This window comes from Callorhinchus milii, unplaced genomic scaffold (assembly GCF_018977255.1).
Source record: "Callorhinchus milii isolate IMCB2004 unplaced genomic scaffold, IMCB_Cmil_1.0 Scaffold2, whole genome shotgun sequence".
In the NCBI taxonomy this organism is placed as follows: Eukaryota; Metazoa; Chordata; class Chondrichthyes; order Chimaeriformes; family Callorhinchidae; genus Callorhinchus; species Callorhinchus milii.
The window spans coordinates 119,792,676-119,815,331 of record NW_024704743.1 but is presented as its reverse complement, the minus strand read 5'-3'; the positions used below and the strand labels follow the sequence as shown (position 1 = coordinate 119,815,331).

General features: G+C 40.9%; 1 protein-coding gene across 1 annotated transcript in view; it reads left to right on the top strand.

Annotated features, from left to right (window-relative positions):
- Positions 1–22,656, top strand: part of LOC103179701 (vacuolar protein sorting-associated protein 13B) — a 481,880-nt gene that overhangs the window by 152,737 nt on the left and 306,487 nt on the right. The window contains 1 exon segment of the mRNA XM_007895087.2: positions 2,341–2,520. Coding sequence (XP_007893278.2) covers positions 2,341–2,520 — 180 coding nt within the window.

Here is a 22,656-nt window from a genome sequence, read left to right as displayed (position 1 = left end):
TCTCACCAGTGCTGGCCCAGGCTCCACTGAACCGATTGACTTCAAGATCCTCACATTCGGGTTCAAATCCCTTCACTCTCTGGCACTTCCCTACCTCTCCGACCTCCTCACTCCCCAATCCACCACCTGGCGCCTCCGCTCAACTGGCACCGGCCTCCTGATCGTCCCTCGCACCATCTGCCACACCATCAGAGGTCGTGCTTTCAGCCACTGTGCCTCAAAACTCTGGAACACTCTCCCTCAATCCCTCCGCCTTGCCCCCTCTCTGCCCTCTTTCAAGTCCCGCCTGAAAACTTTCTTCTTTGACTGTGCTTACGGCACCTCCCCACTCCCCCCGGCTTGGAGGCAGGCTCTGCCACTGTTAAGCGTTCTGAGACACTACCCTGCGCGGAGGGTGCTATATAAGTGCAAGTTGCTGCTGTTCTTGTTTTAGCTACAATCAAGAACTGCTGGACAAGAACCTCGAGAGCTGCTTGTCCCACAGAGCGAATATGAAAAAGCAAAAGCCCTCTCAGTTTATCCAGTTTGTTTCTTCTCCAGAACAATAACAACAACAACAAAATGGAACATTCTCCCTCAATCCCTCCATCTTGCCCCCTCCTTCCCCATCTTCAGGTCACATCTGATCCCTTCCTGTTTGACCATGTCTACGGTCGCCCCCCCCCCCCCCCCCCGCGATGCCCCTAGCTCGGCATCAGGTTCTGCCACTGTCAAGCGCTCTGAAACGCTATCCTGCGTGAGGGGTGTTATATAAATGCAAGTTGTTGTTGTTGTCCAGAACCAGCACAGTTTCCCTGTTATAGAGTATATGGCTCACTTTTGTTCCTGAAGGAAAACTTTGCAAGACTTTCCCCTGCAGGTGGATATTTTCTTCACAGGTTATAAAGATGATATCCCAAGTAGCTATGGATTTTCAGACTTCCATTGTTCAATTTTGTCTATACAACTGACATTTCTACGGTCCCAGCACATTGTGGTATACACTCAGCTGCTGTCTTTATCACCTTGAACTCTGTTCCAAACCAAACCGTTATTGTAGCTTTTATTTAAAGGCAGAATTAACATGACCTCAACTGGGTTTGTTCCAGCGCCTTGGGACGTCCTCCCGACGTGAAAGGCGCTATACAAATGTAATCTTGTTATTTTTGTTGTTCCATGTACATATCACTCTTGAGTGGAGGCTAATTTCTTCCAATCTCTACAATGCTTCTTCAGTGTTAATTCTAAACTTATGGTACACTTTTCATAGCTATATGATATCTATACTTCTCAGCATTTTTTTTTGCAGTGAGTCATGGTGAAAGGTGCACTTGATGTTTGGATAGAGCAGGATGATCTGAAAGCTAATCACACTGGAGATCCTGTTGCTGAGACCCAGGTGGATTCAGCAATAAAAAGATTCATCTCAATGCAGATAAATGCAGCAATGCAAATTCATTTCAGCTCCACTGCCAAGCCAGTCCCTCGAAAGTTTGGTGGTGCATTGGATGCCTCGAGAACTTTCAAAGGACCATTTAATATAACAATAAAAAAGTAACACCCAGTTTCAGAGCTCTACGCACGTTTTATTACTGGTCCCAGACAAAACGTAATGAGGAGCAGGAAGCATAAATCAAGCATCCTATTCCACATCATGTTTTGTCTCATCTTTCTTTCCCCCCCACCCCCACCCAAGGTACTCTTTTTTAAAAAAAAAGTCACTTCTGTTCATCTCTCTTTGTTATATGATCAGCTCAAGGTTACTTAGAATGATATGTCATGGAAACAGGCCATTTGGCCCAACTAGTCCGTGCTGGTGTTTACACCCCATATGAGCCCCTTCCTTCCTATTCCCCTCTCCTACACCCCTCTATTCCCTTTTCCCTCATGTACATGCATTAGGCTTTCTCTTAAATCCATTGCTGCTATTTGCTTCGAAGTCAACTTCTGGCAGTAAGTTCCATAGCCTGTCAACATCCACCTCATCGAAACCTTTCATAATCTTAAACCCTTCTATCAGGTCTCCTCTCAAACGTCTTTTCTCTGAGAGAAAAGCTGTAACATGTCCAATCTTTTTTGATCGCTATATCCACCAGCTTCTGAACCTCGTTCCCATGCAAAATGCTTTTGTAGCACATGCAAAAGGAAGTTGTGGTGATTTCACTAAACTAGGATCTATTGTGGCCTTCAAAGTGCTGGGCAAGTGGCTGAGCCACAGAGCGCCCTTCCCATTGTGAGTCATGCATATCAGTGGTAGTTGCAACCGAGGCAGCCTTATCCTTGTTGCAGGAAGACAATGAATGAGAACAAAAATGAGGGAGGTTTAAAACAAAAACAAATATTTTTTTATCTTAACTTTAGGAAGACATGGTGGTGCAAAGGAGAAACTGATTCCTCTAATACAAGGGCCTTCAGACACACGAGAATTGCATAAGAGCAAATGGCTGAATGAAAGTAGAAAACCCGAGTCTCTATTAGCGCCTGACCTCATCGCTTTCACGGCCCAGATTCCTCAGCAAATGGATAGCTGCTACAACTCTGGTAAGTGTTAACCACATGCGAATTATGCCTTCTTCTTTTGATACCTGTCACAGTTGGAGGAACACGCTTCACTGAGCTGAGCTAAGGCTCGTTTTTCGCTTCAAATAGTCTTACAATCTCCTTGAACCATCATGTTCTCTGTGGAGTTGAGTTATGAAGTACGAATAGTTTATTTTTAGACAGAACCTAAAAGTTTCTGGGTGTGTGGAACAAAGAACAAACTATCCTTAACAAAAGCTGGAATAGTTAGTCTGAAAACCCCGTGTGGGATTGGGAAGGGCGGAGAGAAAGTATAGCAACATTTGGATAATGCGAAAAATTGGAAATAAGTGGACACAATCTAATTTTTGAGGGAGTCTTGCACCCCCTTCCCCCCATTTCTCACTTCTGTTTTTGTCAGAATCCATATCTCCTGTTTGGCCTCTTTGCAGTCAGTACGTCTGAAAAATACAAATGAAAACATATTATTGTCCTATTGGGAGGTAAAAATGATTATGGTAAGCATTTGGAAAAGCTTTTAGGTGTAATCACAGCTCTGGGAATATGGAAGCAGAAATAAAACTCTACTGTGAAGGGGTAAGGCTTACTTGAGTTTTATTGGGCATGGTTTAGAAATCACAGGTGGAATCGAGTTTAAGATTTGTTGCAACGTGGGACGTGAAACATTACAGGCAAAACCAAAGCTTTGGACCAACGCGTTCAAGCCTCTGGCCACCCATCTTCTTGAATTAAATATAGACCCTCCCTTTGGATTTGGAACAGGCATTTAAGTTGAAAATGATCGGAATAGCTTTGGGCTGAAACATTGCATCCTGGATGATGTTGGGTTTTTAGGCGAGAAAAAATGGTTGTTCAATTCCCTCCTTCCTATGGCCTTGTACGTAATTTTGCCTGGAATTTTTTTTGTTCCTCCACACAGATGGACCATCACAGGGTTATGAATTTCGAAACCATGATTTCTACTTTGAAATGTGACCTTTATTTCATTTTCTTGGGAAGTGCTTTGGCTTCATAATACATTTCTCATACTGAGCGAGTAGTTTGATGCTTTTTTTTAAGAATCTGGCCGCTTGTTAATGATGAGAGGGCCTGCAGGACTGTACCACAGAGCCGTCTGGCTGTGAGATGGGCAAATTATTGTTGCTTATAACCAGTGATGCAGTGCAGAATTACATGGGCTGAAAAACAATAATATCTGCATACATCGTATTTGCTTGGGTGTTGTATTGAATTTCATAGAGTGGTACGGCATGGAAACAAGCCATTCGGCCCAACTTGTCCATTCTCCACATTAGTTTTGTGTGCTGCGCACCAGTTTATTCTCCAACAGCTAGTTTATATTCCTCACAAGTCCCCACACCTTCTCTTCCTCTCACCATTACCTCCACTATTCCCTTGCGTGAGTTCAAGTATGTCCTTTTTTTTAAAACAGCAAAATCTATATATTATGAAAATATAATAAAAGATATATTCTGAGCAAGTCTTATTAACTGTTTAATTTTATAGTGCCTGAGAAGGTCAGTCTGTACCTACCGATTGCTGTGGAGAGGAGCGCAATGTTAGCAGAAGTATGAGAAGACTTTTAGTCCAGAATGGTGTAGGATAATTTGGGGTTGGGGGAAAGAGAGAGAGGAGGAAAGAATCCTTGGTGGGAAGGTGCAGCAACGGGTGATTAAAATGGACATGTAGATGAAAAATTTGACAGTGCTGATGATTTCCTCAATTAAAAAAAATTGTGGTTTTCAGTAGAAATGTGTGAAAATCGTGCCACTCTCTCCCGTGCTACATTTCCTCAGTTTCCCCTCGAGATTAGCCCAAGCCCTGTTTGAAATTGCTGCCAGTTTTTTTTGGAAAGAGGCTCCCAGTAGAATTCTACTTCAGAGGGGGGGTGGACGGAGGAATTATTCTATTGATGACCGATCAAGCTGCCAGGATGATTTCATGCTGGTAGCATTTGTTCACAGGAATTCATGAAAAAATGCAAACTGCAGCAGAACACTGCAACTATTTGTTGCTTTTAGTTGTAGGCCAAATGAAGAAGTGCAGGTGTTTGAGAAGCACAGTCCTGGGGGATCTCATGATGGTAGATTTCAAGAAGAAAGTCCATGTGTTTGCAGACTAAAGCAGCAGCTGTGAAAGATTTATGCTTTTGTCAGGACCCTAAGATTTAAAAATGTAACATTTAATCAAATACAAGGAAAGCAGAACAAATGTTAAAGATGTTGCGTATGAGTGTTCGGGTTTGATCTCTTTACCATACCAGCAGCTTGTGGGAATATGGACACAAAGTGCTGCGTAATCGTAATTTAAATATGGTAAACGGGGTTCTGTGAGAGAAAATCACAGGAACCTTTTATTGCGTTTGATGCTTGCAGTGAACCACACTGGAACCTGCAGTTATTTTGAAAGCCTATTTGTCAATCTATAAGTGGTTCAGGGGCAAGTATCTCAGATTGAAAGTCACAGTGAAAAGTAATAATAATAATAATCATCCTTACATTTGACATAGCGCCTTTCATGTCAGGAAGACATCTTAAAATGCTTCACCAGATATACTATAAAGTGAGGTGTATGTGGTGAACCCGTACTAAAAATAGGATGTAATTACTTTTAATGTAATTCTATTAAAAGTTTCATCTGTTGAATCTTGTTTCTGAGTCCAGCATTTTGAAAATACAAGAGCAGAGGTTTGCAATTTCTCTGTTATCTGAATAGCTTTATTTTCCTACTTTTAAGAAAAACATACTCGGTACCTTAAGTGACTTATGCAACTGTTGTAGATCCAGACAAGCTCTGTCAGAGCTTTGGGTCCGTAAACCAAAACCTTGTGTTATAACGGGACGTGAAGACCAAATAACCACTGAAAGGTCACGTCCTACATGGTGCTTGGACACGCAGTTAGCGAGAAAGCGCGGCTGATGCCAATTCGAAGAAAATGGACACCTCTGACCAAACTTGATGCACCCTCCGTGTACGCACTGGATTCCCGCTTCTTTTTTTAAAAAATGGCTGATTTCCGAGGACCCCACCAACGTCACTGCCTGTGAGCGTGTGCAAGTGCTTCCCGGATATGTCGCATATGCGCAGGTCACAGTAAATGACGTAAGCAGAGACCTAATGGCCATATAAAAGAGCACTTTATAATGAAGTTGTACTACATATTTAATGTTGTTTAAAAAAGTGTAACCTACTTCACTATTAGCATCATTGCAGTATTAAAGACGGGTTCTGTAGACAGGACCCGTGTCCTTTCTGCAGTACCTTGTTCAGAACCACGTGTATTTCCTGTGACTTCAAGCAAAATCTCACAGATATCCCGAAATTTCAATATGTCTTTGAAGAATTGGTTAAATATTGTGGGAGGCAATGGTAAGTGCCTGAGATTTATTTCCCTACTCTGTTGGGTCACCTGCTGTTTATGTCTTCTTGCAAGTCCCATTGAACAGTGTTATTGATTGATTGTATTTAAGGGTTTTAATGGTAAATAGTAACAACAACAACTTGCACTTATATGGCGCCCTCCACGCAGGGTAGCGTTTCAGAGCGCTTAAAATGGAAAGGTTACGGTGACCAAAGGTAGGGATTAAAGATGTCCACTTAAACCATAAAAATTGCAGTTTGTGTTGAGTTTATATTCCCCTTGAGTTAAATTCACTGAAATAAAGAGCACATTTATCAGTATTTGTGAGGATTGAAGCTCAGACCTATAGTAGTCTTTGTGGAATATGATGGTATTAATTTGATTATCCTGGCTGTTGAAATATCTGTTGTTATATGGTAGATCATTGGTTTTGAATAAATATAACCATTGCTTGTTTTCAACTTTTATGCACCGATGTGGTATATAATAATGATAATAATAATAATCCTTGCATTTTGATATAACGCTTTTCACATCTTCTCGAGGTCTCAAAGCACTTCACAGAATATGCTGTAAAGTGAATTGACTGTATATTTGTGGGCGAAACGCAGCAGCCAATTGTGCACAGCAGCGTCCCACAAACAGTCGTGGATTGAAAATGATCAATTTTTTATTGTTTTGTTTTGGAGGGATTATTATTAGGCGTGTGGAGTAAGGAAACTTACCCAAGGTTTCGCCCTGCCTGGAATTGAACCAGGTGTCTCGCTTGCAAGGCGAGTGCTCTAACCACTGTATGTGTTCCACTGGAATAATACTTCATCCAATTTAAAGCTGTAAAACCTTCAAGGTGGTCAGTCTAATACTGCTAACCTAAACTGACTACTCAGCTTTGGAGTATGTTGATTATGGATATATAGGAAATAATATCTTGGGATACAGTATATAGTTTGGGACATGACATGTACAAGCTACTGCCAGGATGGTGAAGGCAAGCTGGATGGACCTTGGTCTTCTTTCGACTAGCATTTCTTATGCTGTGAAAATCGCATTAAGATGATACAAATACTACAATGCAACTGTAGTTTTCTACTGTGTGAAGACATTTTGTTCTTAGAGTTCAGTTGTACAGTAGATTCATAGATTCATAGAATGTTGCGGCACAGAAGGAGGCCATTTGGCCCATCGAGTCCGTGCTGGCTCTTTGACAGAGCAAGTCACTTTCACTAACCCCAATCACCAGCTTTCTCCCCATAACCAGTAGAAGTTTTGCAGAGTGTCACAAAGCAACAAACGTGAAGAACATTGGCCAGACTGGAAAAATTCTATCATTTATTTGGTAAACCACTGAGTAAAACCTTCTGTTAGGGGAAAATTTAGTTATTTTCAACTCTCAAACAGTTTAAGTCAACGTCTACGTCTACGTCTATAAATGGAATCTTGTTGTTGTTGTTGTCTGACTCTGTACTTCAAAATGTTAACAATGAGCTGCATCCAAAATAAATACAACAGTGTTCTTCATGTATAAGAATTTCTTGTTGTATTTAACAGTAGGAGTCGTGGATACTGAGCAAGAAGTAGAGAAGTCTGCAGTCAACTTTGGAGCTGACTGCAGTTGAAGAGTAAGGTTTTGGGAAAGCAGGGAGCTAGGTTAATAAAGTCAAGTGAATGCAAGTGAGTTCCAGAGGACAGTGGCTCAACCCCAATGGTGGAACTTGAGCAGCAAAGCAAAGTTACAAGAGTGGCGAATGAGGTTTGAGGTACCACTGAAGGCTATACTGTTGAGTTCAAGCGAGGCCGTGGGTATGAGGGCAAAGATCGTGCTGTGGGATAGAGAAACAGTAGATGCTTTTCAAGGATAGGAAGAGTGGGAGTGGGAGTCCAGCCGACGACAGGTAAAATTATAACCTTTGATGTTTAATGGTTTCATTTAAAGAACGGTGAGCTATTCATTGCAGCGAGGCAGGCATTTTTATCCATCGTAGATGTCGTGCAGCAACCATTTTCATATGAGTCAGTGTGGAGAAAGAAATCTTTGGGCTGTTTTTGATCCGTCGAGTCTAAAAGGCTTCCAGAAGTGGATTACTGGACTATTATGGATGTCTGATTTGAGGTTGTTCATTAAAACACGAGGCAGTCTGCTTATGTCATGTTCCGCTAGAGTTACTCATTTATAACCCAGACAGCAGCAGTCTTCATATGGACTTTGAAATCCTGGTCAATAGTATGTGTTGTGCTGTAGTAGCAATGTGTTGAGAAAACGGAGGCTTTGGCCTCTGAACAGCTGGAAAACATGGAGCTTTTCCATCAGCTACTGGCAGTAGTTGAAATTGGAGCAAGGAAATGAGATAAGTTTAATAACTGACTAAAATTATCAATAGCTCCAGCTGCTGTGTCCTGAATTATCATTTCCCCTCAATTTCGAGATTTTGCTTATCTGTTCACTCCGACTGCAGAAAATCAACCTTTTTTTTAAAACAAAACACCAGACTGTCACAGTGATGTGTGTTCTGTACTTGATAAATTATATTTCAGGGAGCATTTGCTTAGAGAAAGGGAAAGATGTAACCAGAGTGGAATAATTTCCAGATAAACTGCAGCCTTCCTCTTCATGAACTGCATATGCACCATTTACACATCTCTGTAGCATTGGGTGACTTAAAGATTGGGACTTTCACGTGCTTGGTTGAAGCCAAGTTCCTGTGATGTATTTGAAATTAAATGTTTACTTGTAAAGAAGCAGCATTCTTTCTTTCTTTTGAAATGAGAGCTTGCCCACAAAATACACGGTCAATCCACTTTGCGGTATATTTCGTGAAGCGCTTTGAAATGTCTCAACGGTCTTGTAAGGCGCTGTATCAACTGCAAGAATTATTATTATTACCTCTCTGTCTCTCTCCGTTTCTCCCTGTATCTCTCTCATTCTATCTTGGGAGTGATAAGGCACTATATCAAATGCAAGGATTATTATTATTATAGAGTACGCAATGAAATTCAGAAGGCGAGTGATGTTGAGAGTGAATTCACGGGTGCCTTCTGTCACAACCCCTCGACAGGGGGCTTTAGCGGCAGCTGCACAGCGTGTGAAGAAGTGGGAAAGCAGTATTTTCTGGTCAACAGTAACACTGATACCCACCTGGCAGGAAGTTAATCCAGGCTCAGACGTGATCATCACAGTCTCGCACCTTAACAAGCAGGAAATGAGCCTCTTGACCTCCCCCCCCACTTACTCCAATAGCACATAATTCATCAGGTAATCCAGATGTACCAATAGGAAACTTGTGAACTACAGCTCTAAAACATGAGAGGTGTAGTTTATAAAGTCTGAAGTGTCTTGCAGACAAAGGATGTCACAACGTTTCCAATCTGCTGACCTGGAGAAGATGATGAGCGGCCAGTTCAAAGGTATCTCAGTCAATTGAAAACCATCATATTTCTTGCCGTGATCCCTGTGCTACTTTTGACTTGACATAGCGGCAGTAATAATTTCACATAAGACCAATCCTTGCATCTGAAAATGCACCTTATGTCAAAACGAATCAAAGCATTTTGCCGAGTTTTCTATGAAGTGTAGTGAATCTGTGTTGTAGCCGAACACGACAAACCAATTTATAATATAATAATGATCCTTGCATTTGATATAGCGCTTTTCACATCTCCGAGACGTCACAAGGTGTTTCACAGAATATACTGCAAGGTGAATTGACCGTATATTTGTGGGCGAAACGCAGGAGTCAATTGTGCAGGGGCGTGTCCCATAAACAGTCGTGGATTGAGTGAGCAAGTTATTACTTTTTTTTAAGGATTATTATCCCCGGAAAAGTGATCCACCAATCAACAAATTTGCACCCAGCAGAGAAATGGTGACCAGGACTGTTGTGTTCTGTTGATTAAGATACCACAGCCTGCCTTTAGCTAATAACCGTATATTTTTTCAGATGCTATTTTTGGGACATTACTTGAAATACCATGTCATATACAAAATCCTCACCCTCATCTTCAAAGCTCTCCACGTCCTTAGTCCTTCCTACCTCTGTGACCTGCTAACTCCATATTGACCTGTCCACTCCCTCCGCTCAGTATGCTCCGGCATGCTCCACGTCACCTGCCCTACCACCCATCAGCAGCATTTGGCCCTTCAGCCTCTCTGCCCCTATCCTTTGGAATTCCATCCCAAGGTCCATTCACCTTGCTCGTTCCTTTGCCTCCTTCAAGGCATGTCTCAAGACCCTCCTCTTTGACCGCTCCTTCAGAAACTCTCCTACCCCTGCCCTCCACCACTCCTGAACCCAGTTTGGATCCAAATCCCTGACTGTCCAGCACCTTGGAATATCCTCCAGGCTTTATTCAAATGCGATTTGTTGCAAATAATTGTATTTGTACAATTTGAGAAAGTGATTTAGGATTGCTAGTTTATGAATGGTGTTATAGAGATGGACAGTTGACAGTCAGCGTTGCTTCTTTGTTCAGACAGGCCTAAACATTTAAACATTGGATGTGTGTAAGTTTTACAGTTGCTGTAAAAAGTCTATCTACAGGTGGAAAAAATATGTTCTCATTCACCCTTCACATGCTGAATATCTAATTTTATTTTCACATAAACTTTCGAGAACTGTACGGTTCTCTTGACTGCAATAAAGCCGGAGGAGGATGAAGAACAACCCTTTGGGGAGACCATATTTGTGGCTTTATTGCCAGTATTTGCAGGATTTTATTTTTCCCACATTGAGTTTGATGACCGGAGAGGAAGTTTTTATCTCCTACCTTTACAGCTAGTAGCAGAATTCTGCCGTGATCTGTGGTTTACTTAATGCTTTGAGGGCTGCGCTACTATTTCTGCATTGAAATCCAAATGTTCGCATGATGTTTATGTTGTATAATACCCAGGATGATCTAATGAGACAGTTCGCTAATGCAGTGGGGTTTGTGTAAGGATGTGCTGCGCCATGGCGTGGAAGGAGGCCTTGGGGTGAGTTTACAAAATCATTTCTAGATAAAGGCTATAAGAAAATCATGGTCTGGAAACTGCAACTTTTTGCAATAGCAGATGGTCCAATGGGAGTGCATACTAACTGTAGTCATTAAAAGTTGTGAAGAATTGTGGTTTCCAGACTGCGATTTTCTTACTGCCTTACTTATAGAACCATAGATGTTTACAGCGCAGAAGGAGGCCATTTGGCCCATCATGTCTGTACTGGCTCTCAGAGCAAGGTGTTCATTCAATCCCCTGCCCTGTCACTACTCCTTTAAGCCTCTAACTTTCATATAGCTGGAGTCCTGTAGCTCAGTGATGAGAGCACTCGCCTTGCAAGTGAGAGACCTGGGTTCAATTCCCGACAGGGCGAAATGTTGTGCAAGTTTCCTTACTCCACACGCCTCTGTTTACCTAGCAGTAAGTAGGAACCCGGTTTTGGTCGATTGGAGGATCACTTTTCTGGGGGTAATAATTCCTTAAAAAAATAATAAATTGGTCACTTAGGGTGGGACAATTGGCTGCAACGTTTTGCCCACAAAATATACAGTCAATTCACTTTACAGTATATTCTGTGAAGCGCTTTGAGATGTCTCGAAGACGTGATAAGGCGCTTTGTCAAATGCAAGGATTATTATTATTGTTATATCTGTCAACTTCCCTCTAGAAACCTACAATAGACTCTGCCTCTACCACCTAAGTTGGCGAGGCATTCCACGTCCCAACAACTAATTCTTTGTGCAAAGAAAATTTCCTAGGATCTCTTGTTTCTTAAATCTACATTGTTTAATCAACAACAACTTGATTTTGTGTAGCGCCCCTCATGCAGGGTAGCATCTCAGAGTGCTTAATCGTTGATTCCCCTACCAACCCTACTGAATAACTTCTCCCTTTTCACCCTGTGAAAAGCACTCATATATTTGCAGACCTCTATCAAGGAGGGCACAATGGGAGTCCAGAGGGCACATGAACACAGACCACTCTTGTACTGCTGCTCCCACTGGGCAGATACGGACCACATTGGCAACGGCTTGCGAGCATTTTGTCTGCCCATTGGGAAGATACGAGCCACGATTCAGTGGAGCTTAAAGAATTGAGGAAAGAAAAATCCTGTCAATTTAGATTACTTTTTGACGCCAAACATATTTTTTCTCAAGTTTTATTCGAAACATTAAAAAGTCCAGAAAATGATTTTTGCAGATGGAACACGATGCAAATCAAATACAACAAGCTGCAGAGGACATTCAGGACTCGAAAGGATTAAAGTTCAGAATCTTTAACGGCTTCCTTACTGTTTATTCCCTTTTCCTCAACACTTAACCAGAATGATTTCATCAGCCCTTCGAGTACTGAATTCCTTCATACTTATCTGAACACATGTTCGATCGCTTTATACAAATTAGAGTGTTATTCTGCAAATTTACTGCTCCTTAGATAATTAAATGGGTTTAGAAACTACACCACCACAACGGATTACAGTGTACGTTTTTCTAATTTGATTTAGTTTATCAATGGCAAAGTTCATTACCAGCATCCTGCAGAATATTGAAAGCAGTTGAGACCCTATTGCTGTAAAGAATAAAATTGTACAGAATAACCTATTTCTGAAATGCTGTACTCTGTCCAGTGCCTTGGGACGTCCTCTCGATGTGAAAGGTGCTATACAAATGTCATCTTGTTGTTGTTGTATTCATGTGCCTCTGCAGAAATTCAAGGGTTATCCACAACTGCAGAGAAAATATACACAGCTAAATTATCACTACAGTAAACTTCTGATAACTCATCACTCCAAAAGGAAAGGGCTCAGTGACGAGTTATCCGGCATGAGTTACGTGACAAGTTACGCCAGGGTCGAGTTACCAGGAGTTTTCTGTATTTGTAACCAGTGTAGATCCCATCACATTTTGCATTATTGTACAGTCAATTATTCATACTCAATACCAAGAATTTAAAAAAGATAATGTGGAGTCCTGTAGCTCAGTGGTTAGAGCACTCGCCTCGCAAGCAAGAGATTTGGGTTTGATTCCCAGTAGGGCGAAATTTGGGCAAGTTTCCTTACTGCACACGCCTGATAATAATCCCTCAAGAAAAAATAATTATAATTTGGTCACTCAATCCACGACTGTTTGTGGGACACCGCTGTGCACAATTAGCTGCCACGTTTCGCCCACAAGTTTACAGTCAATTCACTTTACAGTACATTCTGTGAAGTGCTTTGAGATGTCTAGAAGACGTGAAAAGTGCTATATCAAATGCAAGGATTATTATTATATGCAGTCAATTCACTTTGCAGTATATTCTGTGAAGCGCTTTAAGGCAGCTCCAAGACGTTTTAAGGCGCTAGATCAAATGCAAGGATTATTATTATTATTTAATTGGAAAGTATGGATTGGAGACTTAATTTCTCATATTTGTGTGTAGGAGTCGAGGTGTTAATTGCAGTTTGTGTTTGTGATTATCGAAAGCTATCTTAATTTGCGGCGTTTCCAAAATGTCTTGATTTCTAATCGCGATTTCTGCAAACCAGCAAGCAAAGAAGACAAGACTAGAGCAATTTTTTTCACCCTCTATAAACACTTTGGAAACCTTAGGAAATTGCTATCAGCTATTTTGTAAATAGCTGTATGTTTTTTGTATGAAACTGGATAGATTTTCCTTTGTTGTACTCTCCCCTTCCATCTTCTGTCAATTTGCTTCCATACATACCATTGTAGGTAGTTGGTTGAGCAAATGGGTAGCAGATGAGACTTCAGTGTTCGTGGTGGATTGCACTTCAATACAAGGCTTGATTGCCACAGGTGTGAAAGATAAAAGGCAGCGTTCGTAGACACTTCATCTACTGTTCAGTATCTCCGGCGGCCTGGCGAAGTCGATCCTTTATGCCTGGTCGCTCTGAGATCTTTTGCTGCTGTGCTTGCACCTTGAACTGGTGTGAAATGTGAATGACTGCACACTGTTCAGTTCTGACTTCAATTGAAAGGAACATTTGAATAGACATTTTTCTCCTGCTCTTTTCGTCCCTATTAATCTCAAGGGACTTGCCTAATAGCAACGCTAATTCCCTTCAGGTGCCACAAACAAAGCCCCCTTGGCAAAGATGGGCTACCAAAGTGAAGAGTTTATTTTTCAAGGATTCTGATGTAATTTTCACACTCACAAGTAACTATGACTAGTAATCGTACGATTGTGGAGGATACCTGGGTGTAAGCCAGAAACACTCGGTCCAAATTGGTGTTAAAGCTGTGTTTCTCACTCGCACTTGAAGCCCTTAAACTGTACGGTATATAATAATAATAATATTCCTTGTATTTAACATAACACCTTTCACTTTACAAGATGTACTGCAAGTTATGACTGCATATTTTGTAGGCAAATTGTAGGCAAAGAGCTTTTTGTAGGTTGAGCAGTGCTACTATTGTCTCAGACACAGTTGTACATTTCTTTCCATGTACAGTGAAAGTACAGTACATGTCTTCATAACCACCTGAGGAATTCAGGTGATTAGATCGCTTCTCTGGCAGGGCAAGCCTGGCCTGATCCAAGTTAATCGGAATGAGGTGTTTATCTACAGGGAGGTAGGAGACTTCAGGGTACAGTCAAGCATCATGTAGCTGTCTGGTTATGTCTGACAAACAAAGACTAAGTGCCAAGTGGCAATGGTAAGAAAAGTCTCTTTTCCCTGCAAGTTATGTACATGAATGTTTCTTATTGCTGTGCGCAATTGGCTGCCTCATTTCATCCACAAATGTTAGTCAAATGACTTCACAGTATATTCGGTGTATATTCTGCGCTCAACGACGGATTAAGCCACTATATCAAATACAAGGATTATTATTATTATTTGTCCTATGATGGGATCCAAGCAGTTTGTGTGATGGGGAGAACGCAACCTGTATGGTATTCTGAATGGGGGCAAATAATCAATGGTAAAATCTCCAACAAAGATAAAGCTCAGAAGCATCTCTCTGAATCAAAACTTCGACAATAATTCAATGCATTTTGTTTACTATTGACCCTGATCAGTTACACTGTACCAATAACACATCAGTGGTCCCAGAAATAGAGGCCTTCGTGTTCCATGGAGCATTTTGAACATTTTAATCTTTAATTACATGATGTGCCATTGAAAATGTTATTGAGTCACAAAACTCTCTAAGTCCATAAGAAACATTCACATCAAGAAAGCCCTTTGAGCCATTTGATCTCATTATTCCAGAACACAAACCCTATTGTTTTAGCATTCCAGCACCTGGCTGTCTCTTAAATTAGTCTGTCAACTATTCTTTTGGATAACCTATTTCAACTGTTAGTTATCCACTTTTTAAAGATATGCTCCCTGCATGAAGAAACACTATCTGTTGTTGCCTCACACTATTGGGAAATAGGGAGCAATGAGTCAACTGAAACCCACAGGTCTTTCAACTATTTCATGCCATCGAAGGAGAACATGTGCTTCCTATTTTGCTTCCTATGTGCAGTACTTTGCATACATTCAACTTCACTTGCCACTGTCGAGCCAACTGCAGTGGGTTAGTGGGGTGTAGGGGGAGGGGTGTATGGTGGTTGGGCAGGCATTCAATCTTTAGTCTCACTTGAGGCCTCTATTCCCTTTTGCCTCATATAAACTGGGGTTCTTTAGATCTATGATAAATTTAAATAATGTACTCCCAGCTGCATTATCTATGCCTTTTTTAGCTTGTCTCAGCCTTCTTTCCTTAAACCAAAATAGTTCTGTGAACTACTCTATATTCCGGAGGTCAAGATCCTGGAATCATTTTTGCTACTCTTTAAACGCTCTCCAAAGAAACATCCTCTTAACCATCAGCTGCTCAAAATTCCACATAATATTCCAAATGTAGCCTCACCATTGATCTGCACAAGGTTACAATAACATGCATTGACCTATAGTCAAACTTTCTTGGCTGTATCCTTGTACTTGATTAATGGTATATTATATAGCACCTTTCACACAGAATGAAAACGTCAAAGTGCTTCACATTGAGAATGTGGATCAGCAAGCAGGTGGAAAGTAGTGGGTTTGAGAGTATTGCTGGAAGGAATGGTCAATCAACACTTATTTAAGAGGGCTTTGAAGGCAGGGAGAGACGTAAGGGATTTGGGGAGAGAGTTCCAGCAAGCACGTCAGAGTGCCTGGAAGTCAATTATCGATGATAAGCTGAGAGCGTGAGGAACGAACAGTAGATAGAAAAACGAAGACCAGATTCTGAAGAGTAGAGGTTACGGGTGGAGAATAGAGCTGGGAAAAGCCTCGTTAACACCTCTTGTTGAAAGGTCAATAATTGCACAGAAATTATTTTTTCACCTTTGCTAATGAACATCCTTGTATTATGTATGAATTTCATCTTCCTATTCCAATGTCAACCTTCAATTTATGTTGTCAAAGTTCATCTGACATTCTTATTTCATTGGGGATAAGAACAACAATGTAAAACATACATGTTGGGTTGATTTATTACTTTGGTGCTTTCTGCATTCGGCATGATTAAAAAATTAACCATCATGGAATGGAGGTTTATTAGGTTACAAATAAATAATCCTTGTGTTTGATATAGCGCCATTCATGACAGAAGGACGTCTCAAAACGCTTCACAGACTTTACTGTAATGTATTGTGACTATTTTGCAGGTGAACACGACACCCAATTTGCAAACAGCAATACCTTAACTTTTCCGTATGCCGTGCTATATATAATCCACAACTGTTTGTGGGACACTGCTGTGCACAATTAGCTGCCGAGTTTTGCCCACAAAGTATACAGCCAATTCACTTTACAGTATATTTACAGCACCTTGGGACGTCCTCCCAACGTGAAAAGCGCTCTATAAATGCAATCATGTTGTTGTATATTTTGTGAAGTGCTTTGAGATGCATCAACGACGTCCTCAGGCCCTATTTCAAATGCAAGGATTATTATTGTTATATTTTTGGACAGCATGAAATGGTTAAACTTCAACCTGTAGCTCTTCTTGAAAAAAATCTGTGCTTTGGTAAAACGCATGGTTTTTACTGATGTCTGTATTCCAAATCAATGCAGATTTAACGACTCCCTGCTGTTTTATGTCTGACAGTGGATTTGAGGCCAAATCTCTTGTTACAACCAACAAACTCTTCCCTCTCTTTGTAACTGCTGTATCTTTTCCCCAGTGCTGTCCGCAACAGGTCCTCTGCTCCTAATCTGTTTGCGTATGTGAATATGCACAGCTGTGGATCTATTCCACTGAGGGTATGAAGTATATCCGAGGCAATGCTGAATCTGGCCTTGTGGATTTGATAAAAATAATAATAATCCTTGCATTTGATGTACACCTCCTGAGCCTCCGAATAACCATGGCAACCACTTGACACATTTTAACCCTGGATGTAATCTGCAATGAAAGGAATGCAGTTATGCTTAAAATAAGAATTTGACTTGTAGACGATAAAGATTTAACTCTGGAGCAAATAATGAATAATACACTCAAACCTGTTTTCAGCAACCACTCAGGGATTCGGTCAAAGTGACCTTTATGTAAGTGCGGCCTCTGAATGTGGTTTGCTGATCGTGTCCAAAATGTTTTTTTCAAAAATTCCTAGCACCTTTACCAACCCTGCCTCACAGATGAGGTGGGAAGCTTTGTTCATCATATAAGCGCTCCGAGATGCTGGCTGGAGTGAAGGCCGCTATATAAATGCAAGTTGTTGTTGTCCTGCTCAGCACGACGTCGGTAAATATGTGAGGCGTCTAGCAGACGTCTACACGCGGGCCTGTGGAAATTGGTAATTACCCTTAAGTACACTTAAATGCACTTAGAACTGGCCAATGAAAAGAGTATCTGTGTACCGACAGCGCTAAAAAAAGAGTGGCTACTAGTTGTCTTACCAGGTGATTGCTGAATCGAGGTGGTTTATTATGAAGATCGGTCAGGACTGTCCCAGGATGGTCGTTGACGGCAGGTGGTTGCCAAACAGGTGGTTGCTTTAACAGGTTCAAAGTGATGACGCAAAGTCAGCAAGTTTGTAAAATGGGATTGTTACATTTTCTCAAGTTCACAACACAATAATTATGACTGATCTTAATTACTGTATGATAAACGTCCTGCGAAATTGCCTTCATTGATCACATTGCCAAAAAGTGATGGCACGCTGCAGTACAAAATTATTATACTGCAGTTCATTTTAGGTTAGGTTACTGTTTACAATCTGGATCTCTGAAATTCATGGCTCTAAAATTTATCCAAAGAAGAATCTTAACATAATTATGATGTTGTCCTTTAGAAAGCAGACTGCAATCCACTGCGTGATCCAAAACCACTTGTAAATAACCAGAATTGAAGCTACTTATATGTGTTTAAACCTTCTCTGAGAACATACTTGAAATCATTTTTTGATCCAGGCTATGATGATGTGATACTTGAAGTTGATCATGTTGCCATTAATTTAACAAACCGATTAAGTAATGCTGAGCCATTAGGAGTCTTGCTTCTGCGTGAGATATGGTCTAGGATGACACTTCAGTGCAGACCTGCAGAGCTATCTTATATTAATACAATATACAATACAAAATTACATTTGTATGCGTCTTTCACGACAGGAGGATGTCCCAAGGCACTGGAGAGTCAGGGATGTGGACCCAGCAGGGGGGTTGGGATCAGGGAGGGTAGAGGGCAGGAGGGATAGGAGGGTGGCTGAAGGCATGGTTGAAGAAGACGTACTTGAAACATGCCTTGAAGGTGGCAAGGGAGCGAGGCGAAGAGAATGTGAGATGGAGTTCCAAAGGTTGGGGGCGGAGAGGCTGAAGGCCCGACTGCCAATGGTGGGGTCGGTCGGGCAGGGGACGTGGAGCAAGCCGGAGCCTGCTGAGTGAAGGGAGCGGACAGGTTGATAAGGGGTTAGCAGTTATATTGTTGTATGGGCTTTTAATGTCAGCAGGTCGTCTTAGCACTTTCCCAGAATTTACTGCAATGTGTAGTGACTTAGAATTCTGTAAGATGAGATGGTAAACTGAGCTCTCGTCTGTCTGTTCAGGTGGATGTTAAAGAACCTCTGATGCTATTTGAAAGGCAAAGCAGTTTGTTTCTCACAGTGTCCTGGCCAACAAAACCTCCAGTTAAAATTAGTTATTCATCTCCTGACTCTATGTGGGACATTGCTGTGTGCAAATCGGCTTGCTAATTGCTCTGAAGTGCTTTGAAAGGTTTCAGTGTGATAAGACATGACATCAAATGTAAGGAATAATATTACTAATTATTGCTGGTTTGAAACTCATGTATGAATCCCTGTTGAAAATGATGTAAATCTATTGGGCTAACCTTATAACTTATACATGGGTTAAAATCAGTGTCAGAAGGGCAACATAAATTACACACCGCCAGTCTTCATACCATTCTATTCAGACAACAGTTAAACATTAACTGAAGTAGCAGAAAAGATGAGTTTAATGATGCACCATATTCCTTTGCTCTTTGGTTCCACAGCAGCATAAACAGTGTGAGTGATTACTTTAAGATTAAAAAAATGTGACTGCTTCTTCTGAGGGCACATTTTGCATGTTTTTTAAAAAACAGCTGCAGGTACCAAGAATTTAAGCTCAACAAACATTTGAAAATGAATGTAAACATTTTCTCTCTCTCTCCCCCACTATTAGTTAAAAAGGTTTGCCTTCATTCGATACATGATGCTATTTTCTTTGAGTACGTGCTTGTTGCGTTCGTCACTATGGCACATTTCATTGCTGGGGAATAAAATGCAAGGCGTATTATTATTATTTGTTTGTGGGACATTGCTGTGTGAAAATTGGCTGTGGGACGTGCCCACAAAATACGGTCGGAATACTTTCCCTCAAAAAAATCTGCGAAGCATTTTGAGGTGCCCTCTCATCTTGAGGTGCTATACCAAATGTGAGGATTATTATTTATTGTTTGTTCTTTGCTTCTCTGTAGTATTGTTGCTGTGCTTGTAAAGCAAATGTATTGTTCTCTGATGGAGGCAAATTTGCCAGCCTTGGTGGTGACAGCTAAAAGTTTACCGATTGTAGGGGATTCAGACATGTTCACTTACCCAGGTTAGTAACCTTAACTGACTGGAGGAGAAATTGCCCCCTCCAGTGTTGGCAGGAAGTGCTTCCAGATCAGGTTGAGCATAATCAGGGACAGAGCCACACTCACTTTAACCTAATAATAATAATAATAACCTGTCTAAATAATAGGGCTTAACCACAACTACAGAGGAAGAATACTCCAACCTGTCCCAGTGTGAATTTTCTTCAAACATCAGACATTTGTGTGGTCTCTCCCTGTACATACACAGACTATTTTAATGCTGTTTAGTGCAGCTATACCTCCACTTGCTGTGCCGTTATACCTGTGCTTATGAGCATCTACAACAACAAGAACAAGCTACCTTAAATAGCGCTCTTCCCGTCAGGAGGATGTCTCATGGTGCTTCATGGAGCTGACTGGAAGCCATAGCTGGGGTGGGGGAGCTGAGGAAGATTAGGTGGGAGGGAGAACCGTGGTCGAAACAAAAGGTCTAAAGAGCTTCCTTTAAAGATATGAGCGAAGGGGCGAGGCTGTGGGGGCGAGAGTTGGGGGCAGAATGGTTGAAAGCTCACCAAGTGATGACGTGTTGTAGGATATCCTCCCGACGTGAAAAGGGCTATACAAATGTAATTTTGCATTGTATTTACATTAGGTATGGTGGGACGTGTAGGGATTGGGACGTGAGGGCGAAGATCTGGAATTGGATCTGCTGGGGGATCGGGCCTTCATCCACATACATGTGGGTCAGAATCCCATATCTATGGATGCTGTCATGAAGGGGGAGCATATAGGGGTAAAAAGGAGAGGTCCCAGAATAGAGGGTCGATCAAGACTCCAAATTCATTTCAGTTAGTACAATTATGCCGACAACAGAGAGAAGACTAGCATCCTGTCACAGGAAATTGAACAGGTCCAGGGAGGGTAGGGGGCCTGGTGGCGAGATCCAAGTGGAATGGGACTTCTGAAGACAGGAGAAGGACTCAAGTTGCATCCTGTCTACTTGAGCTTAAGTCGCAGATGTGAAAGAACAACATGTTGCTGTATGTACAACTCTATTACCCTACCCCTTTTCTCGAGTGTTCAGACACATTTTAAAATAGCGAAGTAGTATGATTTTAGTATTTTTATACAAATATAAGGATTTGAGCTCAATTCATTTTCATGCTAAAACAAAACAACTGTAACATTAGATGCTGTTTATCCAAAACCCCATTAATCCGAATTAACAAATTAATAATAATAATAATATAATCCTTGCATTTGATATAACCCCTTATCATGTCTTTGAGACGTCTTAAAATAATATAAGATTTGATTAACATTACAATTATCGCAGAACCAGCTTGTGCATTTCATTGTGATGGCAGTCAACTGACATGCGGAATTAACAGCATTTGATACAGTACAGGATTGAAATGAATATGGAATTAGTTGTGCAAGTTGTTCACTTACCTGAATGGGAATGTTTCCTAAACTGTTTGGGAAAATAACTGTAACTGTACCTCTCAACCGTAACATAACTCAAATTATATTTTGTACTGCTTTGCATTTCTGAGAAGGATTTTATTTCACAAAGTCATAATAGTAAGTGCAATTCAATGGGGATTTATTTTGCCTACAGAGAGGACATTTAAAAAAAACATTCTCCTGAACATCCCTTTTTACCGAACAAGTAAAATATTGTTTCCAATGCTGACAGTTCTTACGTTTTCTTTAGATGTTCATTTTCAAAGGAATAAGGTTGTTATCACTAAGATAAACCACTGTCCCATCACTTAAATCTCCTGATATGTTTACACAGCAGTGGGGTTCAGTGAGATCAGGTTCGTTCTAACTTTTATGAAAAAAAGTTTTTATAGCATTGCATTTCAGCCACAAATGCCATTTATTAACTTCAGGTGATTTGTAACCATTAATGCTTTTCCACTTTGTGATCAAAACCCAGATAAAATAGTTTTATATTTCAAGCCCAGTTAACAATGCTGTTAATTTCTTTACTTGGCAGGAGCCAGCATCTGATGTAGAGCAAAGTTCAGATTTATACAGTGAACAAGTCTGTGCAATTTTCTGTCCCATCAGCGGAACAAATTAGGCTTTCCTTGGTCCACTGCAAAGAGCTAAACAGTGTTCAGTGTGGGAGGGTTATCAGCTAGTTAGTCCCATTCATTTATTGGCTGCAGACTGCAGTTGAACAGAATTTTCCCATGTCAGAGCCCTGAGCTGAATAGACCAGGAGTACTCTTGATAAATTTATGAAGTGTGTGGCAGTAAATTATCACAGAACCAGCAAAAAGGAGAAGGGCATCAATTGTCGATTTAGTGACATGATCCTTGAGAGGAGTAGAAAATCACGTTTACACAGGGTTTGTTTGAAGTGGGACAAAAGTTTGTGTTGTTTAACCTGCAGTTAAATACTTTGCAAGTGAATAAGTGTTGGGAGAATACAATGTGCAGATTTTTTTTGTGTACCTGTTTAAATAGTCTTGCAGTTAAGTTAATTACCCAATAGGAAGTACATGTCTGCAAAAGTGGAATGTGACATTTAATCTCCAGGGGACATTTTGCACAGTTGGACGCAACCTAACATACTACTGTAATTACAATCTTCCTCTTTCCAGCACTTAAATTAGTATTTCACAAAAAAAGGCAACATTTCCTTTTCGAGTACAGTATGTGCAGGAATTTCACAACTTGATCCTTTTTTTATAACCAACTAAAGTGGCATGAAATGTGGAAATTCCTATTAGATGTGCGTATGCTTTTCAACT